This window comes from Eurosta solidaginis, chromosome 2, assembly GCF_040869045.1.
Source record: "Eurosta solidaginis isolate ZX-2024a chromosome 2, ASM4086904v1, whole genome shotgun sequence".
Lineage (NCBI taxonomy): Eukaryota > Metazoa > Arthropoda > Insecta > Diptera > Tephritidae > Eurosta > Eurosta solidaginis.
Window position 1 is genome coordinate 246,384,415 of NC_090320.1, and position 21,720 is coordinate 246,406,134.

Sequence of the window (21,720 nt, forward strand, 5' to 3'; positions counted from 1 at the left end):
CCCTCCGCATTGGCATCTATCCCAAACTTCAAATCAGCTGGCAGTCTAAGGTCATTGCCAAAAATTACTTTTGCAGGGGTTTGACCCGTTGTCTCATGCACTGCTGATCGGTAAGCCATCAAGAATAATGGTATGCGGGTATCCCACTCTTTATGGAACTTGTCTACTACTTTCCTTAAGTGCTCCTCCAATGTTCTATTGATTCGTTCCACCATACCATCGGACTGAGGATGCAATGCATTTGTCCGTATTTTTCGAATGCCCAATGATTTACACATTTCCTGGATCACAGCTGATTCAAAATGCCTGCCTTGGTCAGAATGTAACTCCATTGGTACACCATACCTTGCAACCCAATTGTTTATAAACACTTCTGCTACAGTGTCCGCTTCTTGATTTGGGATTGGGTATACCTCTGGCCATTTGCTGAAATAATCCATAACCACCAGTACATATTTGTTTGCGCAGTTGCTAGTAGGAAATGGACCTGCGACATCCATAGCGATCCTTTCAAATGGCGAACCTGAGTTATATTGCTTCATCTGGCCATGACTTCGGGTTTTGGGCCCGTTCGCTCTGCTGCAAATCTCGCAGTTCGCAATCCACTCAGTGACCGACTGACGGCAACCAACCCAATAGAATCTCTGTTTAACCTTCTCGAGCGTCTTCGTGATTCCAAGATGACCTCCGCTTGGATCATTATGCTGCTCGCTGAGCACGTCAGGAATCCTCTTTCTGGGAACAACTATCAGTTTCTTTTTCCTTTGGCCATCCTCACTCTCCCATAATCGATGCAAGCAACCGGATATCAATTCTAAACTGTTCCACTGTGCCCAATATGACTTCGCAATGGGACTATCTGCTGACATCTCTGTTTGGTCTTTCGTTTCGTTCGAGTCCTTGCATAACACCTGACAGATCTGTATCTTCTAGCTGACACTATCTTAGCTGTTCCTTGTCCCATTCATCTGTACATGTTATAGTCATTAGCCGGACATCTATAATGGCTTCTTTAGGCTCGGACTTTGAACAGTGCTTGCATTCCAAACTACATGGTCTTCGTGAAATTGCATCAGCATTTCCATGGGTACTATCTTTTCGATGCTCAATGGCAAAGTCATAGCTTTGTAGTCGCTCGATCCACCGTGTCCTTCCGGATTACGGAACTGCAGGAACCATTTCAATGCTGCGTGATCTGTCCTGACGCGGAATCGCTGACCGTAGAGGTATTTGTGAAAATGTTTAATGCACTCTACCAATGCCAACAGCTCTCTCCGTGTAACGCAATAGTTCCTCTCTGGTTTTCCAATTGAACGGCTGTAATATGCAACTACCTTCTCCTGTCCATCGACCAGTTGTGATAAAACGCCCCCTATAGCATATCCGCTCGCATCAATGTTGCTCCTGGAATCGGATATGCCAACATTGGGGCATTGCACAAACGCTCTTTCAATGTTTGGAAAGCTACTTCTTGCTCCTTCTTCCATTCAAAAGCTTTATTTTTTCTTGTTAGCTCGTGGAGACTATGGGCTACGATGGCAAAATTTGGTATAAATCGGCGGTAATATGTGCACAGCGCAAGGAAACTTCTCAATTCATGCAGATTTTGTGGTCTTGGCCAATCCTTTACTGCCTCTATCTTTTCATTCGCTGTACGGATACCTTCTGTCGTTACCTTGTGACCCAAATAATTTACTTCCTTTTTAAACAGCGCACACTTTTTGGGACTTAGTTTCAGACCAGCGCCACCTGGGGAAAACTTCCTCCAAGTTTTTAAGATGTTCATCGAAGTTCTTGCCTAATATGATGATGTCGTCCAGGTATACCAAGCTATTTTTCCAATGCAGTCCTTTCAATACCTGATCCATGAGTCTCCCAAAAGTAGCTGGTGCATTACAAAGTCCAAAAGGCATTACTGTAAATTGCCAAAGACCATCTCCGACGCTAAAGGCTGTTTGTCTTCCTCCTTCACCTCCACTTGCCAGTAGCCACTTTTCAAGTCCAGTGTGGAAAAGCATTTCGTACCAGAGAGCGAGTCCAGAGTGTCGTCAATTCTTGGCAATGGGTAGCTATTCTTTTTCGTGACGTCGTTCAACTTGCGGTAGTCCCGCAAAATCTCATTTTCCCATCCTTCTTCTTCACAAGTATCCCCGGTGAGCTCCATGGACTAGCTGATGGTTCGATGACGCCGCTGTCGCTCATTTCTTGTATGATTTGACTCACAACTTCCCGCTTCGCCAGTGGAACACTACGTGGAGCTTGACGTATCGGCCTCGCGTCTCCAGTGTCAATTTGATGTTTCACAACATTGGTGCGGCCTGGTTTGGAACCATCCTGGTCAAATATGTTTGCGTACTTTAGTAGCAGTTGCTTTGCCTTTCTCTGATAATCTTGATTTAGCCCCTCCGTCCATGCCGTGATGTCATTTGAAAGATCAGTCTTGCTAGTTGAAACGTGTTCCTGGAGCTGTTCACAGTTAATAGCTACTTCATCCTCTTGGCATCTTCCCAATATAGCCCCTTTTTTCAGTTAGAGTGGTGACTTGAACTCGTTGAGTATTCTTACCGGAATACGTCCATCTTGTTTTGTCATAGCCAGGATTTTTTCTACAAGTATGTTCGGTGTTGATTTGTTTGCTGCTTCGATAACCCACAATTTGTTTCTCCCACAATCTCCATCAAACTTTTTCCCGGATGATTGCTTCTGATTTTGGTGGTATTTGCTGACTCTCTTCCACCAGCACTCGTTTACTGCTGTAGCCTCTCTCGTAGCTGAAATTAAGTGGCACATCCATGTTCTTATATCTCATCGTCTTGCTTTGCATGTCGATCTTCATGCCTTGGTCGATTAAGAAGTCCACTCCAATTATGAATTCATCAACAGTCTCTGCCACTATAAAATTGTGTACTACCGTGACGTTCCCAATTGCGACTTCACATGATACTTCTCCTAGAAGCGTGGTGTTTTCTCCAGTGGCTGTACGCAATCTTGCTCCATGCAATGGTCTTATTAACTTGTTGACTAAATCCGCTCGAATGATGGAATGAGATGCCCCCCTATCTACAGTCAGTAAACGTTCCTTTCCATCCACATGTCCTCCGACAGTAAGATTGTTTGACCTTCTTCAATTTGTGAGATAGAGATTATGGGGCATTCAATTGAGGGAGCCAGCTATCGCCCCTTGCGGCTGACTCGCTTTAGTTTAACGATTGAGTGGACTTGGAGATTTGCTCATCTCCTTCAGTTCTGCGTTTACGGTCACCCACATTGTTGGAGCTATTGGGACCGGTGCTGCAATGTCGTGCAATATGGGTTGCCGCACTTGAAACATTTAATAACTCCGGAATTTTTCTGTTGTGATCCCTTCAGTGCTTCCAAAATTGTGTCTACCCAATCTCGCCTTTCTACTTCCACACGATGGGCTTTGTACGCTGGCTTACTCAAAAGTGAGGCTGTTTCCTGAGTCAGTGCATGTGATACCGTTTCTGCAAATGTTGGCTTTGGGTTTGCGTATGTGGCTCGCTTCGTTTCGACGTCCCGTATGCCATTTATAAAGCTCTGATTTTTTACCCTTTCGGCGTATTCCACGGGTGCGTCGGCATTTGCCAAATGTGCAAGCCTTTCGACATCTGACGCAAACTCCTGCAAAGTCTCATTAGCTTTTTGGTAGCGGTTTTGCAAATCTATTTGTTGTATCTGCTTCCTGTGTTCGCTTCCGTATCGCCTCTCTAGAGCGCTCATCAATGTTTTGTAGTTGTTCCGCTCTCCCTCGGCAATAGTCTGTAGGATTTCAGCAGCAGATCCTTTCAATGCCACGAATAACGCAGCAACTTTATCTTCAGAACTCCAGTTGTTCGCTGCTGCGGTCTTCTCAAACTGAATCTTAAACACCTGGAAAGGAACAGAGCTGTCAAAAGATGGAGTTTTTACCTTCGTATTGCTTGCTGAAACAGCTGGGCGATTTAGTTGCAACTCCTGTATACGACTTCTCAAAGCATCCACCTCGGTTTCGAGTTTTGATGATATACGCGCCTCTTGCGCTTCGAGTTGTACTGTTATGCGTGTCTCTTGTTCTTTCAGTTGTGCTTCCATCTTTGATGTAATCTGTGTCGACATTTCTGAAATACGCGTTTCTTGTGCTTCAATCTTCGATGCTATGCGTGTCTCCTGCGATTCCAGTTGAGATGCCATATATGTTTTTTGTTCTTCCAGTTGGGATGATATATGCGACGACATTGATGTTACTATCGATGTTTGCGCAGATATTGCAGCCAATACCATGTTCAAGTCTGTGCTCGTAACTGTCTGCGATGTTTAATTTTTCTCTTCAATTTTTGTTGTCTCCTCGCCATTAAGAGGAAAGACATACTCTTCCACGTTAATTCCTTCTGCTTCCATTGCCTCTCGTAGTCGTGCTTGAAGTTCGATTTTAATGCCGCTTGTATTCAATCCATGGCTCTCCAACTCCTTTTTCAGCTGCTGGATCTTCAATTCACCTAACTTCGCCATGTCCTTGCTGTACTCTGCAACTCTGGAATTTATTCAACAATTCCTCTTTTGACACCAATTATAACGAATTTACTGCAAATCCTCTTATTTGCCCTTTTGCTAAGTTCGAATCACTAAACTGTTGAATAAACAACTCCAATATTTAATAATGCAAAATGGCCTTTATTAACGTACTTCACAATAAATAACTCTACTATTTTCAAATAATACTGCTATTGCTCGCTAGATAGCGTCTTAATCGAAACTGCTCTAGCGACTCTACCGCTGGTGCTTTTATACTCTGTGATCTCCTCGTGGCATCTTCTAGGCGCTTCCAGAATTTACTTAGTTACCGCCATATAAATATAACTACAGATGCACGTGTATAGCTTCTCATATGCGCGTGTATTTGTGAGCGACACTTCCACAATTACAATTGCATACTTTTGGGAGCATCTCAGATAAGATATATGCATGTGTTTGTGCATTGTTTCTCACTGCGTGTACGTACATATGTGTAGACATAATTTATTGATTCGTTTGTGTAGATACATAATGATTGATTTATGGATGTGCATGCAAGTCACTCTTTAGCATCGGCTTAGAAATGGCAGTACCCCTTAGTATTGCTAATATTCGTAACAATATGTAATACCACGAACAGTATTCCTGCCATGATTCCAAGGGCTTTTGATTTCGCCCTACAGAACTTTTTCATTCTTCTACTTAATATGGTAGGTGTCACACCCATTTTACAAAGTTTTTTTCTAAAGTTATATTTTGCGTCAATAAACCAATCCAATTCATCCCTCTTTTCGTATTTGTTATAGAATTATGGCATTTATTTTTCATTTTTCGAAATTTTCGAAATCGAAAAAGTGGGCGTGGTGATAGTCGGATTTTGCCCGTTTTTAATACCAAGATAAAGTAAGTTCTGATAAGTACATGAACTATGTTTAGTAAAGATATATCGATTTTTGTTCAAGTTATCGTGTTAACGACGACCGAGCGGAAGGACAGACGGTCGACTGTGTATAAAAACTGGGCCTGGCTTCAACCGATTTCGCCCATTTTCACAGAAAATCATCATAGAATCAATCTTACCAAGTTTCACATGGATTGGTAAATTTTTGTTCGACTTATGGCATTAAAAGTATTCTAGACAAATTAAATGAAAAAGGGCGGAGCCACGCCAATTTTGAAATTTTCTTTTATTTTTGTATTTTGTTGCACCATATCATTACTGGAGTTGAATTTTGACATAAATTACTTATATACTGTAAAGATATTCAATTTTTTTTTAAAGCGGGCGTGTTCGTCATCCGGTTTTGCTAAGTTTTATTTGGCACACATATAGTAATAGGAGTAACGTTCCTGCCAAATTTCATCAATTTACAGCTTGCAAAACTTTTAAATTACCTTCTTTAAAGAGTGGGCGGTGCCATGCCCATTGTCCAAAATTTTAAAAAATTTTCTTTTCTGCGTCATAAGGTTAACCAACCCACCTACCAAGTTTCATCGCTTTATCCGTCTTTGGTAATGAATTATCGCACTTTTTCGGTTTTTCGAAATTTTCGACAACGAAAAAGTTGGCGGGGTTATAGTCCGATTTCGTTCATTTTAAATAGCGATGTGAGATGAGTGGGGGATTCAAGGGGTTGTGTAGCGCAATATATAGCTTCTCCAACCTAATTGTCAACCTCACCTTCGAGCGGCGAATCCCGTTTCACTAACAGACGAGGCTCTGGCGACCCCAAGCTCCTCATGGAACTTGGGGGTGGGGAGGGAGGGATGGCCTGAAGGTTTAATGTGGCCATATAAATCGTTCCCGAGATGGTCGGGCCAGCACCTTATTGGTGCTGTGTTACCGGAGCGTATCGGATCTGTATCCGACAAAGGACCATCACATCGATAACACTCCCCAAATCCTTCGGGGAGTAACCTAATCGCTACAACAACAAGATGAGTGCCCAGGAACCTACACACCAAATTTCATCAAGAAAGCTCAAAATTTACTCCAGTTATCGTGTTCACGGACAGACAGACGGACGGACGGACAAGGCTAAATGAATTTCTTTTTTCGCCCAGATCATTTTGATATATAGAAGTCTATATCTATCTCGATTAGTTTATGCCGTTACGGGGTACCGTTATGCGAAGAAGATTAATATACTCTGTGAGTTCTGCTCAGCTGAGTATAAAAACAGCCAGAATAGAACCTTATACGTGAGAGTAAACTGAAATGTGGAGGTAAGACGTAGTTCTGAAAATTTTTAGAAAAACCGACAACTCATTTCCAATTTATATTCAGATAATTACAATTAATTTCCATTTGATATTCAGATAACTACAATTAATTTCCATTTGATTTTCAGAAAGTTTCAGTACATATGCAGAAAGTTGAAATTAATATTCAAAAATTTGCAATTCATATTCAGAAAACTTCAACTGATCTTCAGAGAGTAACAATTGATATTCAGAAAGTTACAACTCATGTTGCAACAAATAAAGTGCATTATCCCTATCAATTTCTTTCTGCGTCTCTCTCTCGATTCTCCTTTTTCTCCCTCACCCTCTTTGCAAAAAAGGCGAAATTGGAAAGACTCTATTTCTTAAAATCGCACTGTTTCCCACGGTGGTCCGCCATGCACTTTAAGATTGTTAAGGACCTTCGATTCTAAGTACTCAATGTCTAAAAGCCCATGAATGTAAGTTATCAAAAGCCACTTACAACTTTTTCTGAATATGATTAGTAACTTTCTGAATATTAATTGAAAGTTGCTGAATATGAATTACAACTTTCAACAAAAGTTCTGAACATTAACTGGAATTTTATTATTATCAATTGAAGTGTTCTGAATATGAAATTTAACTCTCTGATTACGAAGAGAAACCCTGAAAATGAATTGCAACTTTCTGAATATAAAGTGTAAAAGTCTAGACATGACAGGAATTCTGTATTTCATCCGCTCTCTATCAATCTTTTCCGCCGTATTTGAATAGCTAAGCCCTTCTTTTAGCACCACTGTAGTGATATCGCAATTCTGACTTCCTCATAGTCGGTCCGCCAACCGACTACACACATGTTCGTGGGCGTCGGGCTAGTCATCTTTCTTACTTGCTTCCTTGCTTGCCTTCATAACTAGGTTACCAAGTCGCTTAAATAGTTCCTATAGGAATGTATCAGGGTATTGAAAGCTCTCGTTATCCTCCGGTTTTTCTGGCAGAGCATCTGAAGATCATCTGCCTTACGCTTCTGTATTCTAACTATCGTCTCTCTTCCTTCTTGGCAACACAATAACAAATGCCCTGTAAGCAATGATTCGGTAACATCTCCCGGTTGAAGATTGCTCTCAGGGAACAGGTTTGAGAGCCGCCTGATATAATTATCAGCTGTATGTTTCTTGAGCATCTTCTCGGCGAGAAAATTTCCTTGCGCTGGCCATGCCGTCTTCGCTGCATAGAGGCATGTTCGTATCTTTGCTGACACAAGGTGATGATGCGGTTCCTTACCCACTCTTGAATTTGCTGTCAGTATAAACATCGGGCTCACATATGTTGATGCTTGGACACATAAAAATAAATGTAATCATAAAAACACTCTCTTGAGGTTTAGGATGTCGGCACCCTTTTATCACATATAAATCCGGTATTGCCCGACTGCCCGACGACAGGCATGTTTACCGTGGAAATATTACAAGCCTTTAGCACGTTTATTCACAGTCGCGATTGACTGCACCATCGGCTAAATCTCATTCCCGTCACAAAACCAGCAACGTCTAACCACCGCGACTACGTCTTGTGCTCCTTTATGGTCACTGTTGTAGATGAAGTAAGTGCCTTTGTTGCCTATGTTGTCCGGCATGGACCATCCATCACATTTCCTGTTTGGCAATATCAGCATAGCATTTGGGAGGACATCAATCAGGCATTCCACCCATATTCCCTCAAATCACAGTCCTTAAAACGTTTTTGGTTGCCAGTAGAAAAGGTTAAAGTGATAACAACGGTCTCGCCGCTTAGCCCTGTTTGCCAATGGGTCTCATATGAAGGACTATGATTCTACGGGAGCTCTTCAAATTTGGTCTGCATGTGTTGATCGATCCTAAAAACTCGTTCCTCGAGTAGCACGTCGACGAAATGGGTAGAGCAGCAATAAATTCGCGGAAGCCGTACTTAAATTGTCGAAGGTACGTAGCTTCAAATTTAGTCTGGATAAATAAAAGCTTGAACCGGTTACAATATCCAGGCGTTCATAGAGTGTGAAATACCAAAGAAGCTTTCCGAATAGGAGATATGTTTGCAGGTCCGCATTTGTTTCTTATGGTTGAACGGCTGCACTATACTAGGTTTTCCAAAATATTGCGTCAAGTAAGAAGAAACTCCTGTTTAGCACTATTTCGCTCGAAAATGTACCATTCTGAGCGTCATATCGTTCTTGCCACAGTATCCTGGAGTATCTTTCTAGGTGCACCAAAAAAATACTGATTTTAGCAAACTATCACTCTCCCAACATAAAAATAAAACAAATATTTAGGTTTTAAATGGCAAATTTCTGCCAACTTAATGAGTTTTAAGTTTTTCTTTATTTAAATTGGCAAATTCGAGCCAATTACTAAATACATAAATACATTTAGAGATACCAGTACTTGTGGTATTATATACGAATGTCTATTCCGGTAAAAAGAAGTCCATTACTATTCATATTCAATCTAAATTCGACCAATATTTCCCTTTTAAATATATAATAAAGTTGACATATGCATATACAAAAAAATTTGTATTAATTAGCATTCACATTACACACCATCTAATGATCAAAAACCGAAAAGTTTACAATTACGAAACTTTAAAATAAAAAATGCAACAGTTTGTATGAATTTAAGCAAAAACAAAAACTTTTGTAGGGGATTAATTCTATACTTAATTTCTATGTGGTAATTCACAAGAACGTATCGGTCATTCATTTCATAAAGATTATATTTGTTACACTTTGGCAACAGCAGCTTTATTCCTTAGCCACTTTACTCTTCTTGTGATCACTGCGATTGTGGTGACCACCATGACGCTTCCGATGTCCATGATGACCGCCCTTACTTTTGTTATTATTATTCTTCTGACTTCGGCGACTTTTCATATCTGTAACCGCCTTGCTCAAATATTTTTCCTCCTCTTCACCAGTTAAGGTGCGTAGTACAAGTACTAAGTCGTCTTTTAGTTTTAGCTAAAAATAAAAAATAAAAAAATATTGTTCAATACTATGTTTCTGAATTAAAATTTTTTAATTTGCAGCTTTTTTTATATGTAGGTATAAATTTTGTTATAATTTTAGTTTCCATATTTTTTCATTTTCTTAAGTTCTATTATTTTTTCATTCTTTTAAATTTTTTGCTTTTTTAATTTTATTTAATTTTTTCATTTTTAATTTTTTTTTTTTTGTTTTTTTTTCTCAATTTTTTTCCTATATATTTTTATTTTGACCTTTATTAACATTTTTTATTTATTATTTTTTTTTTATTAAATATATATAATTCTTTACTGTATTTTTTTTTTTTTATTCAATTATTTTTCATTTTATATTTTATAACTTGCATATAGAGAACGAAAATCGACAGTGATGATGGCACAACACCGAGACCGTTTGTCTCGAAACCAAATTTGACAATTGATCATGGTATATATATTTTTAAATTTATTAACATAATTTTTTTTTATAAATTTTATTTGTTAATAAAATTTTGGCTTTTTCATTTTAGTTTTCATTTAAATTTTTTTATTTTGTAATATTTTTATTATTTTTATTTTATTTCTTATCAAAACTTTTAGTTTTTAAATTTCTTAATTCAGATTTTTCGTATTTTATTTGAATGTTTTCTGCCGATTTATGTTACTCTAATAAAAACATTGTCAGCTATTTATATAATGTTATTGTTAATAAATTTCAAGTTTTTAAAATTTAAATTTTTTAAAAATTCAGTTTCTATTCCTTTTCTTTATTTCCATTTCTCAATATATTCTGCTTTTTTTTTTTAATATTTTATCAGTTTTCCTACAAATTCACCTTATTTTCCTGTAATTTCTCCAGAAATTTTATGCCATTATTCTCCTCAGCAAAACGTATATGACCATTCTTTTCTCCTCTGCTATAATCAATATATGCAATATCCCAATCTCCTTCAATTTTGTCAACTGCTTCACGCAATAATTCACGTGAAACTACATCTGTGCAATTTTCGAAGTGAACTACAGTGCCCTTGGGCAATTCTATCTTACCATCATCTTGTTGTACTTTTTTGTTCTTGCCTTTCTTAGGCTTGGCTTTCGATTCTTCTTTTTTATCTTCCATATATTTTTCTTGCCATTGGCGTAAAAGTTCGCGATCATTATAAACAACCTGTAATTCAAAAGTAGAAACTAACTTGTAACAAAAGTTTAAAATAATATTGTGGCAATTACCTTGTCCTTTTCAATGAAGTCCTGTGCTTGCTCTTTCTTAGCGAATGTAACAAATACGCTACCTTTGAATTTATAAGTTTTACTCGGTTTGTCCAAATATTTGCGCATTGTTACATGCATAACTTTTTCATATGGCGCAAAGAAATCAAGTAATTCTGACATTGTTGTTTCTAGTGGGAAACCTTTGGCATAAGCTGTACGTGATTGTATTTCTTTGCGTTGTTCTTCGTTATGTTCCGGTATAGGACGTTCCGGATGACGTCGCAATTTTTGTTTGTCTTCGCTGATTTCTAGTAAACCTTCCTCAGACTTAATTATAGCATCAATGATGACATTCGCATCATTGCTCAATGCTGATAAACGTTTGAATGTTAGCAGCACTGTAAGTGGTACCCAGCCATCTTCGTTTTTGGAAATCTCTCCCATTAAGAATTTATCGCGTCGCAAATTAGCATCACTGAAATAATATTCAACTTGCCGTATAATAGCACGCTGATGTTTAGAGAGATTGACGTTGTTAGAATTTTCGGATTTTTCCTCATCAGCTACATGTTTTTTGGCGTCATTCCCTTCTTCGTCAGTCATATCTTCTTTGGCGTCATTGCCTTCTTCGTCATTCACATCTCTTTTGGCGTCATTGCCTTCTTCGTCATTCACATCTTTTTTGGCGTCATCATTCAAATCCTCGTCAGTATCTGCTTTTTCAGGTTCATCTGTAGAAGCCAGGGCCTCCGCATTGGTCTCCACCTTTGCTTTTTTTGCAGCCGGCTCTGCCTGTTCTACATCTTCGGCCTTTGGCGAATCGCCATTTTTTACTTCCTCGACGGGTTTTTCAGCAACATCAGCCATTTTACCTAAACAAAATTTATTGCACACCTTTTAGTTAAACAATTAACAATGAAAAATACACAAAATTACTTGAGATATATGCAAAATTCAGCAAATACTTGTTATAAAACACGTGTGTGAAAAAAACACGTTTTCAGACGAAAGCCGCTAATGAAGATGACAATGACAGCGATGACGGCACAGCGAATTATTTTTTCGCCTTTAGCAAGCGGCGGCCTGCTTTTGACAGCCTAGTGCTGTACAACGATGTTATAATAAAGATGAATTTTTCGCCTTTGACGGGCAAGTTCATTAGCCGTGTTTTTTTTTTACATTTAAACGTCTATACGCATAAACTTTATATGGACTGCTAAGCGACAAACTTTAAATACACCTCTGAAATTGCTGCGTATAAAATTTGTCCTACTAAATTTCGGTAATAGTCTAGTTGAGTGGTCGACTGCTAATACGCTACCAAAAATTTCCAGAGATGGTCAAAAGACGCGTATTAATCTCGAGAACAATAATCCGATGGCGGAAAAGAAAAATTTTATCTATTTCCGGAGATATTTGCAGTTGAAGTTGGCGATTTTCATGTGGTTGTTGTTGTGTTTTTAGCCACAAAAAAAATTGTGCATCACCGTGGCGGTAGCCACGGTTATACCACACACCCGGACTTGGCATGGCGTAGCCCAGGGTTATTGTTTATAAGCGCGGCCGAAGGCCGCCAACTCAGAACGGTGTTCTGCGCAAAAATACTGTGGATCCCACCCCCGGTTTCGGAGGTATCCGCGGGTCTTTTTTCGGTTTTTCGTTAATATCTTTTGAACGAGTTAATATTTTTATTTTCCGCCTTCGGATTATTATTACTGATGTCAAGACGCGTCGTTTGACACCTCTGTGTTGGTAGCGTATTAGCTGTCGACCCCTCAACTAGACTATTACGTAAATTTCAAAACGCATTATACTCAGATGTAACTGAAATATGTGTTTTTTATTTTACCCTCTACACTAATTTTATGTATTCTATGTGTGTCCACAATTCATCGCAACCGATTTAGCTATATATCATACCCTATGGCCATCAGAGGGTTGTGTCTCCGCTTTTCGGTACACCCTGTGGCTGTAGCTAGTTATTTAACCACTGCCGCTAGATGGGTCTCCTAAGCATTATCTAAGCGAGAATAGGCATTTTTTCACGCGCAAACGTAAACGTATACGCGTGTATAAAAAACACGGCTATTATATGATTAAGGTGTAATTAATGGTGACTTATAGCCATAACTAGATAAAACAGCTGATCGGACCTACCTTATGGAAATCAATGTAATCGATTAATGGTGCCATACCATAACGCTAACTCCATAACCATACCATAGCCAACCAAATGGTTTTTGGTTTCTCGCCATATCCATAACCTAATAATATTTGATTTGGTGAATTTAATAACTTTTTCTAAATTTTATTCATTGTTTTGAATACGTCATGACTAAGGGAATGTTTTCTTCATTTTTATGAAATTTTCACATTTGAGATGTTTATGGATATGGGTATTGTTACGACTATGGCGTTAGGGTTAAGGAAGTTTAATTAGCCCTTATGGCGTTATGACTATGTCAACTTTAACTCGGGCTTTATATACGACATGATATTAACGTTATGGGGCATTTACCCTCTGCTACCAGGGGTCAACCATAGGCCGATGTGGCAGAAGGGTTTTAAAATTACTAAGGACCGCGTATCGGATGTAGCATTAAACCAGTTTTTTTTTTTTGAAGCTCAACCGAAGGGCCCTCCCTCATATAGATATATATAGAACCTTGTCCAAGGCCTCACGTGGACAGACGAGCTCAACGTATGAATTATGTGCGGTCTTGTTACAAAAAAAATGTAGAGAGTAAAGCGAAGCAAAGAGCTGAGTATTTTCCAGGCATGCTTAACCAACGAACCGATATCATTTCGTTACGATAATTAACGTTAATAAACGAAACAAAGACATTTCGTTTTGTTTATTAACGTTAAGAACGTCATATTAACGAAATGATTTGATCTATGCGGATATCATAAATAAATCATTAGTAGAGGGAATAGTGCCCGACGCATGGAAAATATCAACAATAGTGCCAATAAAGAAGGTAAAAATTTCATTAAAGGCAGAAGATCTGAGACCGATCAACACGTTGCCGAATATCGAAAAAATTCTAGAAACAGTAGTAAAAATCAGCTCATAAGTTACTTGGAAATAAATAAAATACTAATTAAAGAACAATCCGGTTTCAGAGAAGGCCACTCTTGTGAAACGGCTTTCAATTATGTAGTATCGAGTTGGAAAGAAGAACTAAATCAAAAGAGAGGTATACTTGCGGTTTTTATCGACTTAAAGAGAGCATTTGAAACTATAGACAGAAATATGATTAAAAAATTAGAAAAAATTGGAATTAGGGGCAACGAGGTGCAGTGGTTTCAGAGCTTTTTAGGTAACGGAAGACAAAAAACAGTCAGTGAGTCTGTTGTCTCGGATGAGGTATTGACAGGAATTGGATTGCCACAAGGATCGGTTTGGCACCGGTCCTATTTAACATATATATAAATGATATATCTTCGGCGCTAAAACATAGTAAAATAAGGCTGTTTGCGGATGACGCATTGCTCGAAGTAAGTGAAATTGATATCATGTTAGCTAGGAGCAAAATGCAGGAAGACTTGAACACCCTATACAGGTGGCTTTGTAACAATAAGCTTAAACTTAATGTTAATAAAACCCATTTTATGGTCATATCTAGAGCGATGAATAAGGAATCTTGTAATATCAAGCTAAAGATAATGAACTGAAACATTAACGAAGTTAAAACTTTCAAGTCAGAGAAAACAATAATTTTAGATTACCTCTTTTCAAAACAGAAATGGACAAGCAAAATATATTTTATAAGGGCCTGAAATATTTCAATGAACTTCCTTATCACATAAAAAGTAGTAATAACTTCAATACTTTTAAAAAAAGTTTATTGGAGCATTGTAAAACCTTTCCAATAAGATAAAGTTTTTTTCTTTTATTTTTTTTACATGATATACCGATACTGGAGCGCGAAAAGGGAATGGTAATATTGGTATCAGCAAAATACAATGCACCCGGCCCTAAGGAAAAGAAAATCAGTCGCCACCTGTAACTCCAGACAGTTCCAACAACTAATTTCGCTGAAATTCGGTATTTTCAGCCTATATTTACTGTTGCTGATCGGAATCACTCACATTCCTACAGCATTAATATAACAATAAAATTATATGATGTGTAACCAAAATTAGGTCAAACAAAAGTTGGAGCAGGGGGATTGGAAACACGTCCTTTTCAACCTCCCATTATATTTTGAGCTGTGCTGATCGGAATCTTCATGCATTCCGACAGCGTCTTTACTAAACAAAGTTGAGGGGTGATTGGGTACACATTATTTTTAATTTCCAACGTCCAAAGACATGTTTAGCTGTGTTGATCGGAGAAATTTGAAAAATATAAGTTCCAAATTTTGTTGCCTTAAGCTGGGAGCACTGGAGGATTGGAAACCGTCCTTTCCAACCTTCCTTAAATGACTGGCTCCCAGACTCGTCCCTTTGTCACGCCAGTAAATATGCTGATCGGAATCGCATGGCATTCCAACAGCAGATTCAATAGAAATAAGTGATATAATAATGAATTGTACTTAGTAGTTTAAGTTTTAGGCCTAAACAGCCGTAATAATAAATAAATTAAATTAAAATTAAAAAAAAAAAAAATTTTTTTTCGTTTTCTGCCATATCAAAACGAAATCAAATCGTTTGTGTTGATTATTAATTTCAAACTATGCTGGCAAAGCTGATTGATGGCAGAGTAATTAATGGTGAAAGCATTAGCCAAGCTGATTGCAACTTTTCTCATGAATTTTGACAGTACGAACATTTCTCAGAGTATTTTTGACATTACCACCAACGAATTACACAAACAAATTACATGGAGTTTGTGTGTATGTCCGCTCGCTGTTACCACCTTACGGCTTCACCATGGATATAGCATTGCCAGCACAATTCAAACATAAAGTATCACGTTGTTGTTAACGTTTTTAACGTTAACGAAAGCTTTTCGTTCCGGTTAAAATAATTGATAATTTCTTTATCGATAATATTTCGAAGTGTTTCAACGGAAACGGTGGAAATTTTTTCATAAACGATTAGCTTAACGTTAAGGTGCATTCCTGGTATTTTCAATGTATGGCGCGCTTACTTTCTAAAGTTGAAGCTCGAAGTGTTTCAACGGAAACGGTGGAAATTTTTTCATAAACGATTAGCTTAACGTGAAGCTGCATCCCTGGGCCCGTATTACGTGTTACGATCCGTGATCGAAACTCATTTTTTAAATCACAATAGCTCTTTAAATGTGGATCGGATTAATGGGATTTTTGTACTAGCGACAAATAGTACTCGTTATATCCACTCTTTATTATAATTTAAAAAAAAAGTTTGACAGTTGCATAGTATTACTTCAGTGAAAATGGTTTTCAGTCACTGATCGTAACATGTAATACGGGCCCTGGTATTTTCAATGTATGGCGCGCTTACCTTCTAAAGTTGAAGCTCTTGGTAAAGCGACGCACCACTAACAAAAACATTTTCACCATGTCTATATTGTCATTCACACATCCATTTCGAATTTACCAAGTCAATGCCAGACCCAAACCACAAAAAATCAAATTTTTTTATTTGTTGGATAAAAACAATTGCCTTAAATGGACCGTTGGCAGCTCTACGTTCTACTGCATGAGTAAAATCACAGCTGTTTTCGTGTCATCTTTGGTATCCGTGCTGCTCCCGGCGAACTGTCAACGGTTGTTTTGTAAACATAAACACGCGGATATGCATTGGCTATTTGGCCATAGTGTACAAGTACAAGTGTGTTGACTTATCTGTCAAGCATTCTGACAGGCACTCGCTGGATTCGGAATGACAGCGAATTCAAAATGGATACCATTACCGAATGCTCCGAATGATTGAAAAATTGAAAAAGTCCATACGATTGGTAGTCAAAAATGTTGTCGTTGAGACTAAAAATGCGACTCTAGACCTGAGATTTCCATCAGGTGAGCGAGGCTGTTTGTAGTTTTGGCGTTTATCGCTTAGTGAACACACTTGGTATAGGTACACTATGTATTTGGCGGTTCTTAAATTCAATCAAATACATGCGTAGAAAATGGCGAGTCCACAGAAATTCTTATTACCTTCGCCTAGTTTCCTAAAAAAGTCTCAATCTCCACCAACAGCGAAACCACATTTTCTGACACCTTCGGGTATGACTTTGCATGCGCGACATCAACCACCACCAATGTACGGAAAACGTGGAGCACCATACCCGGGAAAATTTCTTAAAAATACGCATAATAATAATAGGGTGAGTATTTGGCAATGGAAATGAGCCTTGAGAAATCAATAATTATTGTTGACAGTCGGCCAAATTTGAGACATCATCCGCAACAGAACCAGCGAATAATAATGGAGGCCAATATTGTGAAGCTTGCGATATGGAGTTGCTGTCCATGGACGACTTGCGACGACACAAATCACAACATGAAAAATGTCCAGTTGATACTTGCAATTATCGAGGACATCCATCGGTGATGGATAACCATGTGACGAATCTGCACAATTCCGGGTTATTTGATAGTACCAAGAGGTTAAGTACGCCAGAGGAAATTGCAGCTTGGCGCGAGGAAAGAAGAAGAAGGTAAGAGAATTTGTGTTGTGTTTTCCGTTTTTCATTCTTTCTGCTTTTTCTACAGATATCCCACCGTAGAAAATACGATAATGCGACAGAAGGCCAAGGAGCAGCGTGAAAAGCGTGGTGAACGCTTGGGGGGCAATAAGAGCAGATTTGGAAAATATGAAGATCGAAAGAGAGCTCAAGACAACACCAAACGCACTAGTAGGTCACAAAATGAAAAGCCAATCCAAAACACACGGCATCATAAAAATAACATGCATAACAACCATCATAATACTAAACGACGGAAAAGAGAAGAGCAACAAAAGTTGGAAGAGAAAAAGCAAAATGAAAAAATAGCAAAAATTAAATTTGTGAACCCAGAAAGTGACTCCAAAAATGTAGTGAGGGAAAGAGAAGAGGAGCAAAGGAGCTGCGGTGGTGTTAAAATGTTTGAAGGAACAAGTACACTTGTAGGATATCAGCATCTGAAGCCTAAAAAGGTAAAGGAAACAAACGTGCTGAGTAGCCTTCTAGGAATGTATGGTTCAGATGAAGATTCTGAAGGAGATGATAGTGAAAATGAAGCAAGTGAAAATGGTGGTAACGATGATAGTACTATAGAAAATACCAACACAAAAACCAGTGATGTCAAGAGTGCTTCAAGCTGTTCACAAATGTTAGAAGCTCTTGTTCACAATGAAACCTTAGAAAAGCAGACGCATGGGAAGTTAATAAACGATGTAACTTCTAAAGAGCCGATATCTACTTCTGAGAGTGACCATGTAACGAGCCCTATAGAGCATACAGTCGAATCAAATGTTGATGCTTTGGCGTCAAATATTTATAAAAACGACGAGGATATAGACAACGGAGACCCAGACGCCCCAACTGAAGCTATTAGCAGTCTCAAAATAGACAAGAAATCAGAGGGAAACAGAGAACCTATCTTCTCAGACGACGAAGCACCTGATGAGGCTCCAATAGCACGTTCAAGTGATATACCAACGCCCACCAAACGTACGCAGCCCATCAAAAACAACGAAGCGAGCACAAGTGATCTAGCACCAGCAGTCAAGCGCTCAAAAACAGATCAGCTGGCTAGATGCAGGCAACAAAAATCTGGATTGGATTATCGTAAAGCACGTTTACGAAAACAAAATACCTTACTTGAAAAATTATTAGAGCCTGAGATACGCCATGAGCGCAACGTGTTGTTACAATGTGTGCGTTATGTATGTGAAAATAAGTTTTTTGGTATAGGAGAGCAGGACTAGCTGCTGTTTAAGCATAAAATAAATTTTAGTTTTTTTATATAATTAGTATTAATTATGTGTTTAATTTTCCTCATACGCGTTACTTCAAAACTATATGACGATTTATGAAATATACACTCGAAGTTAATGGAAAAATGAAGAAATGTGATAAAAGTTGTGTTGATTAGTGAAATGAAGATGAGGGAAAATATTACTACTTCTACATCTTATACTACTTTAAATAAAAGAATTTCGCATTATCAGTTGGGCGCTTGTTGTCCGCCCATTTGTTGGCTACCACTTGTAGCACTGCCTGCACCAGAACCGGCATTGCTATCTTGGTTTTGCTGCAATTGCTGATGCGCCATTTGTTGTTGCTGTTGTTGTTGCGCTAGCTGTTGTGCATGTTGTTGTTGCCGCTGTTGCTGTTGCTGGCGCGCAGCATGTGTGTATTTAGCCTTAAACAGAAAAGCAATGTTGTTGAAAAAACACATATAAAATATACGTTTCTTTCTTACCTTCGACTCTTCCAGCTCACGTACTCGGGAGCGTGCGTGTTGTATACGGTGCCATGCCATTTGCAATACTTTGGTAGAAGCATAGCCAGAACCTTCATGCGGTTGTCCAGTCGAAACTTGTGTTAAGTAATTTATTTGCTCGCTCAATTTTGACTCAACATTCGATAAGGATTTCAAGAATTGTTGTGTTTGGGTTTCTGCACTTTTTTGAGAAGATTTCTCCTTACTGAGCTCTTGTAAAGCTTGACCTGCGAGAAGAAAACTTAAACCGGTTGCACTTCATAAAATGGTCTTATATCCCACCTGCGCTTTGTAGACACATTACAATTTCTTGCTCTATTTCATCTAATGCATGAATTTTATCTAAGGGATTGTGAGCCATTTTATACTTCAGTGAACTAACCGTCTTGCAAAAACTTTTATTAAAATACCTTTCATAGATACCTTTTCCCAAAACAGCGGCAGAAAAAATAAATACTAGACTTGGGTCGTTTCGTTCTGAACTTGTTCAATTAACCGGGTCTCTCAACTGAACAAGTGAACTAGATTTTCGATTTCGGTTCTATTTGTTCTTTTAGTTCGTTTTATCTAATGTTCACCCCTATTCTGCATTTCGATTACGTTCCCGTTCTACGCTCCGCTTTAATCGAAGTTTGGTATTCTGCATTACGACGTAATCGTAAAGAGAAGAGGAAGAGCAAATGGTTTTTCGAAATCAGCTGTTAGTGCGGAATGTGTCATGATTCAATCACAAGAGGTTTGCTCGACAGACACATTTTTTGACAATTGCAGCCATTTTGCTCCCAAATCGAATTGACATCCGTTAACTGTGTTGTTTCTTTGCGAATTTTCGAAAAATATTAGTAGAAATAGGAAGCAATCAGTTTACAAATACTCGATAAGTACTTAACTGCATAATTCCTTAGAACATTTATTAATTTTATGATGAATTGATTAACTATGCCTCGATCTATTAGTGTGGCTGAACATAGGTTTTATGAAAAGTACGAACACCAAGGAATCGTGCACTTTCGTAAACCTATGAACATACGAAACCTAAACCAATTCAAAGTTCATCGTGCCATAACGAAATGTACTCATTGGGCATGTTAACTTATTCAGGTAAAAGTCTAGAGAGGTGACCTCGACAACAATAATCCTAAGGCGGAAAAGAAAAATTGTATCTCTGTCCGGAGATATTTGCAGTTGAAATTGGCAATTTTCATGTGGTTGTTGTAATGTTTTTATGCACTGAAAAGATTTTGTGTACGAAAGGATTTTGCACGCATTTAATTTTGATTCCACCTCATTGGTGGACCGGCCAGGATCATTTTTTATAAGCTCGGCTGAAGGCCACCAACGCAACCCGGGGTCATTTTTCGGTTCCTCGTCAATATCTTTTGAACGAGCTAATTTTTTTATTTCCGCCTTGGAATTATTGTTATAGAGGTCAATACGCGTCTTTTGACACTTCCCACGATATTTTTGGGCGCGTATTAAAAGTCGACCTTCTGTTCTGTTAATTCCGTATGTTCGGAACATTCGTCTCCATTTAAGAATTTGGAGAAAAGGTTTATATTTGGAATATTATGCATATTCGAACCTCGTGAGGTAGTATCAAATGAACGTTTCCGAATATTCTAAATTAACGGTTTATCCGGAACACTTCCATGAACACGTAACGGAAAAGAGCTTTCCGAAATTTCAGAATAAAAAGGTGAATACTCCATATGTCATCATTGAAGAACAAACCTCTAGTAATTGAATCATGGGAATGTGTGAACATTGGAACAAAATAAATTAAAGAAAATTTGTAAAAAACACTGAAAAACGTTTATATTTTATTATCTACGCCATTTTGTACAAAAAAAAAAGCAATAGAATATATTGCCGCAGTGTTATATTTTTTTGAGTGAAGTGCTTTCATAATTGTAAGTGTGTTTTTGTCGTTCTTTTGGCCAATTCCCTGCCGTGGCCACCAAGTTTTGTTAAAACGGATTCCTGCACGAATATAGTTGATATTTTCTGAATTTTAAGGATGCTAATTTCATTGCACTGGCCTAAAATACTTTATAATATTTTATATATGTTTACATTTTCGCTTCACCTTCCTCTACGCCGGCAGCTTGCTTTAGCATATAACTGGACCCAACGAACAGACACAAATTATAGTTGTCTATTATAATAGAATCAATAGCCGCGGCATTATTTAGAGTTGGAAAGCAACGCATACGAAAATTGCCAGGCGAGAATGGAAAGGCAAATATTGCGAGATTTGTGTAATCCATTTGAGATGAGTGGCGAAATGCAAGAAATTGAACTTAAAAGTGGTAAAGTTTAATGACTTATTTTCTTATTTAGATTCAAAAAAAACTTTCGACTTAACAAGGATGCTTTCAGGTATGTGTTAGATACTTTTGCGGGGCAAATACGTCCAAGGACTTCGACATCG

At 38.2% G+C, this 21,720-nt stretch overlaps 3 protein-coding genes across 5 annotated transcripts; 1 reads left to right on the forward strand and 2 right to left on the reverse strand.

Annotated features, from left to right (window-relative positions):
- Positions 1-9,020: 9,020 nt before the first annotated feature.
- On the reverse strand, positions 9,021-12,009 carry La (La autoantigen-like). The gene is made up of 4 exons (XM_067767521.1): positions 11,863-12,009; positions 10,945-11,798; positions 10,550-10,882; positions 9,021-9,712 (listed from the first exon to the last, which is right to left on the reverse strand). The coding sequence occupies exons 2-4, from the start codon at positions 11,791-11,793 to the stop codon at positions 9,497-9,499; spliced, it is 1,398 nt and encodes a 465-aa protein (XP_067623622.1). The 5' UTR covers positions 11,794-11,798; positions 11,863-12,009; the 3' UTR covers positions 9,021-9,496.
- Positions 12,010-16,610: 4,601 nt separating this feature from the next.
- On the forward strand, positions 16,611-18,817 carry Nufip (nuclear FMR1 interacting protein 1). The gene is made up of 4 exons (XM_067769950.1): positions 16,611-16,663; positions 16,946-17,185; positions 17,241-17,518; positions 17,574-18,817. Exons 2-4 carry the CDS (start codon positions 16,988-16,990, stop codon positions 18,769-18,771), a joined length of 1,674 nt encoding a protein of 557 aa, XP_067626051.1. The 5' UTR covers positions 16,611-16,663; positions 16,946-16,987; the 3' UTR covers positions 18,772-18,817.
- MED11 (mediator complex subunit 11) lies at positions 18,795-20,006 on the reverse strand. 3 transcript variants are annotated; one of them, XM_067769952.1, is made up of 4 exons: positions 19,700-20,006; positions 19,572-19,631; positions 19,269-19,516; positions 18,795-19,208 (listed from the first exon to the last, which is right to left on the reverse strand). In XM_067769952.1, exons 1-4 carry the CDS (start codon positions 19,704-19,706, stop codon positions 19,011-19,013), a joined length of 513 nt encoding a protein of 170 aa, XP_067626053.1. In that variant the 5' UTR covers positions 19,707-20,006; the 3' UTR covers positions 18,795-19,010. The 3 variants fall into 3 exon arrangements, with proteins under 3 accessions (XP_067626053.1, XP_067626054.1, XP_067626052.1); XM_067769953.1 differs by having other exon boundaries at positions 19,713-20,002; XM_067769951.1 differs by having other exon boundaries at positions 19,572-19,958.
- Positions 20,007-21,720: the final 1,714 nt, after the last annotated feature.

Excerpts from the sequence above, each read along its gene's own strand:
- La (XM_067767521.1), bottom strand. The coding sequence starts at position 11,793 with ATGGCTGATGTTGCTGAAAAACCCGTCGAGGAAGTAAAAAATGGCGAT. Across the intron at positions 10,883-10,944 it reads ACTTCATTGAAAAGGACAAG|GTTGTTTATAATGATCGCGA; the intron begins GTAATTGCCACA and ends TTTGAATTACAG. Across the intron at positions 9,713-10,549 it reads AGAAATTACAGGAAAATAAG|CTAAAACTAAAAGACGACTT; the intron begins GTGAATTTGTAG and ends TTTTATTTTTAG.
- MED11 (XM_067769951.1), bottom strand. The coding sequence starts at position 19,650 with ATGGCTCACAATCCCTTAGATAAAATTCATGCATTAGATGAAATAGAG. Across the intron at positions 19,517-19,571 it reads AATGTGTCTACAAAGCGCAG|GTCAAGCTTTACAAGAGCTC; the intron begins GTGGGATATAAG and ends TTCTTCTCGCAG. Across the intron at positions 19,209-19,268 it reads GTGAGCTGGAAGAGTCGAAG|GCTAAATACACACATGCTGC; the intron begins GTAAGAAAGAAA and ends TTTCTGTTTAAG.
- Nufip (XM_067769950.1), top strand. The coding sequence starts at position 16,988 with ATGGCGAGTCCACAGAAATTCTTATTACCTTCGCCTAGTTTCCTAAAA. Across the intron at positions 17,186-17,240 it reads ATACGCATAATAATAATAGG|TCGGCCAAATTTGAGACATC; the intron begins GTGAGTATTTGG and ends TATTGTTGACAG. Across the intron at positions 17,519-17,573 it reads CGCGAGGAAAGAAGAAGAAG|ATATCCCACCGTAGAAAATA; the intron begins GTAAGAGAATTT and ends CTTTTTCTACAG.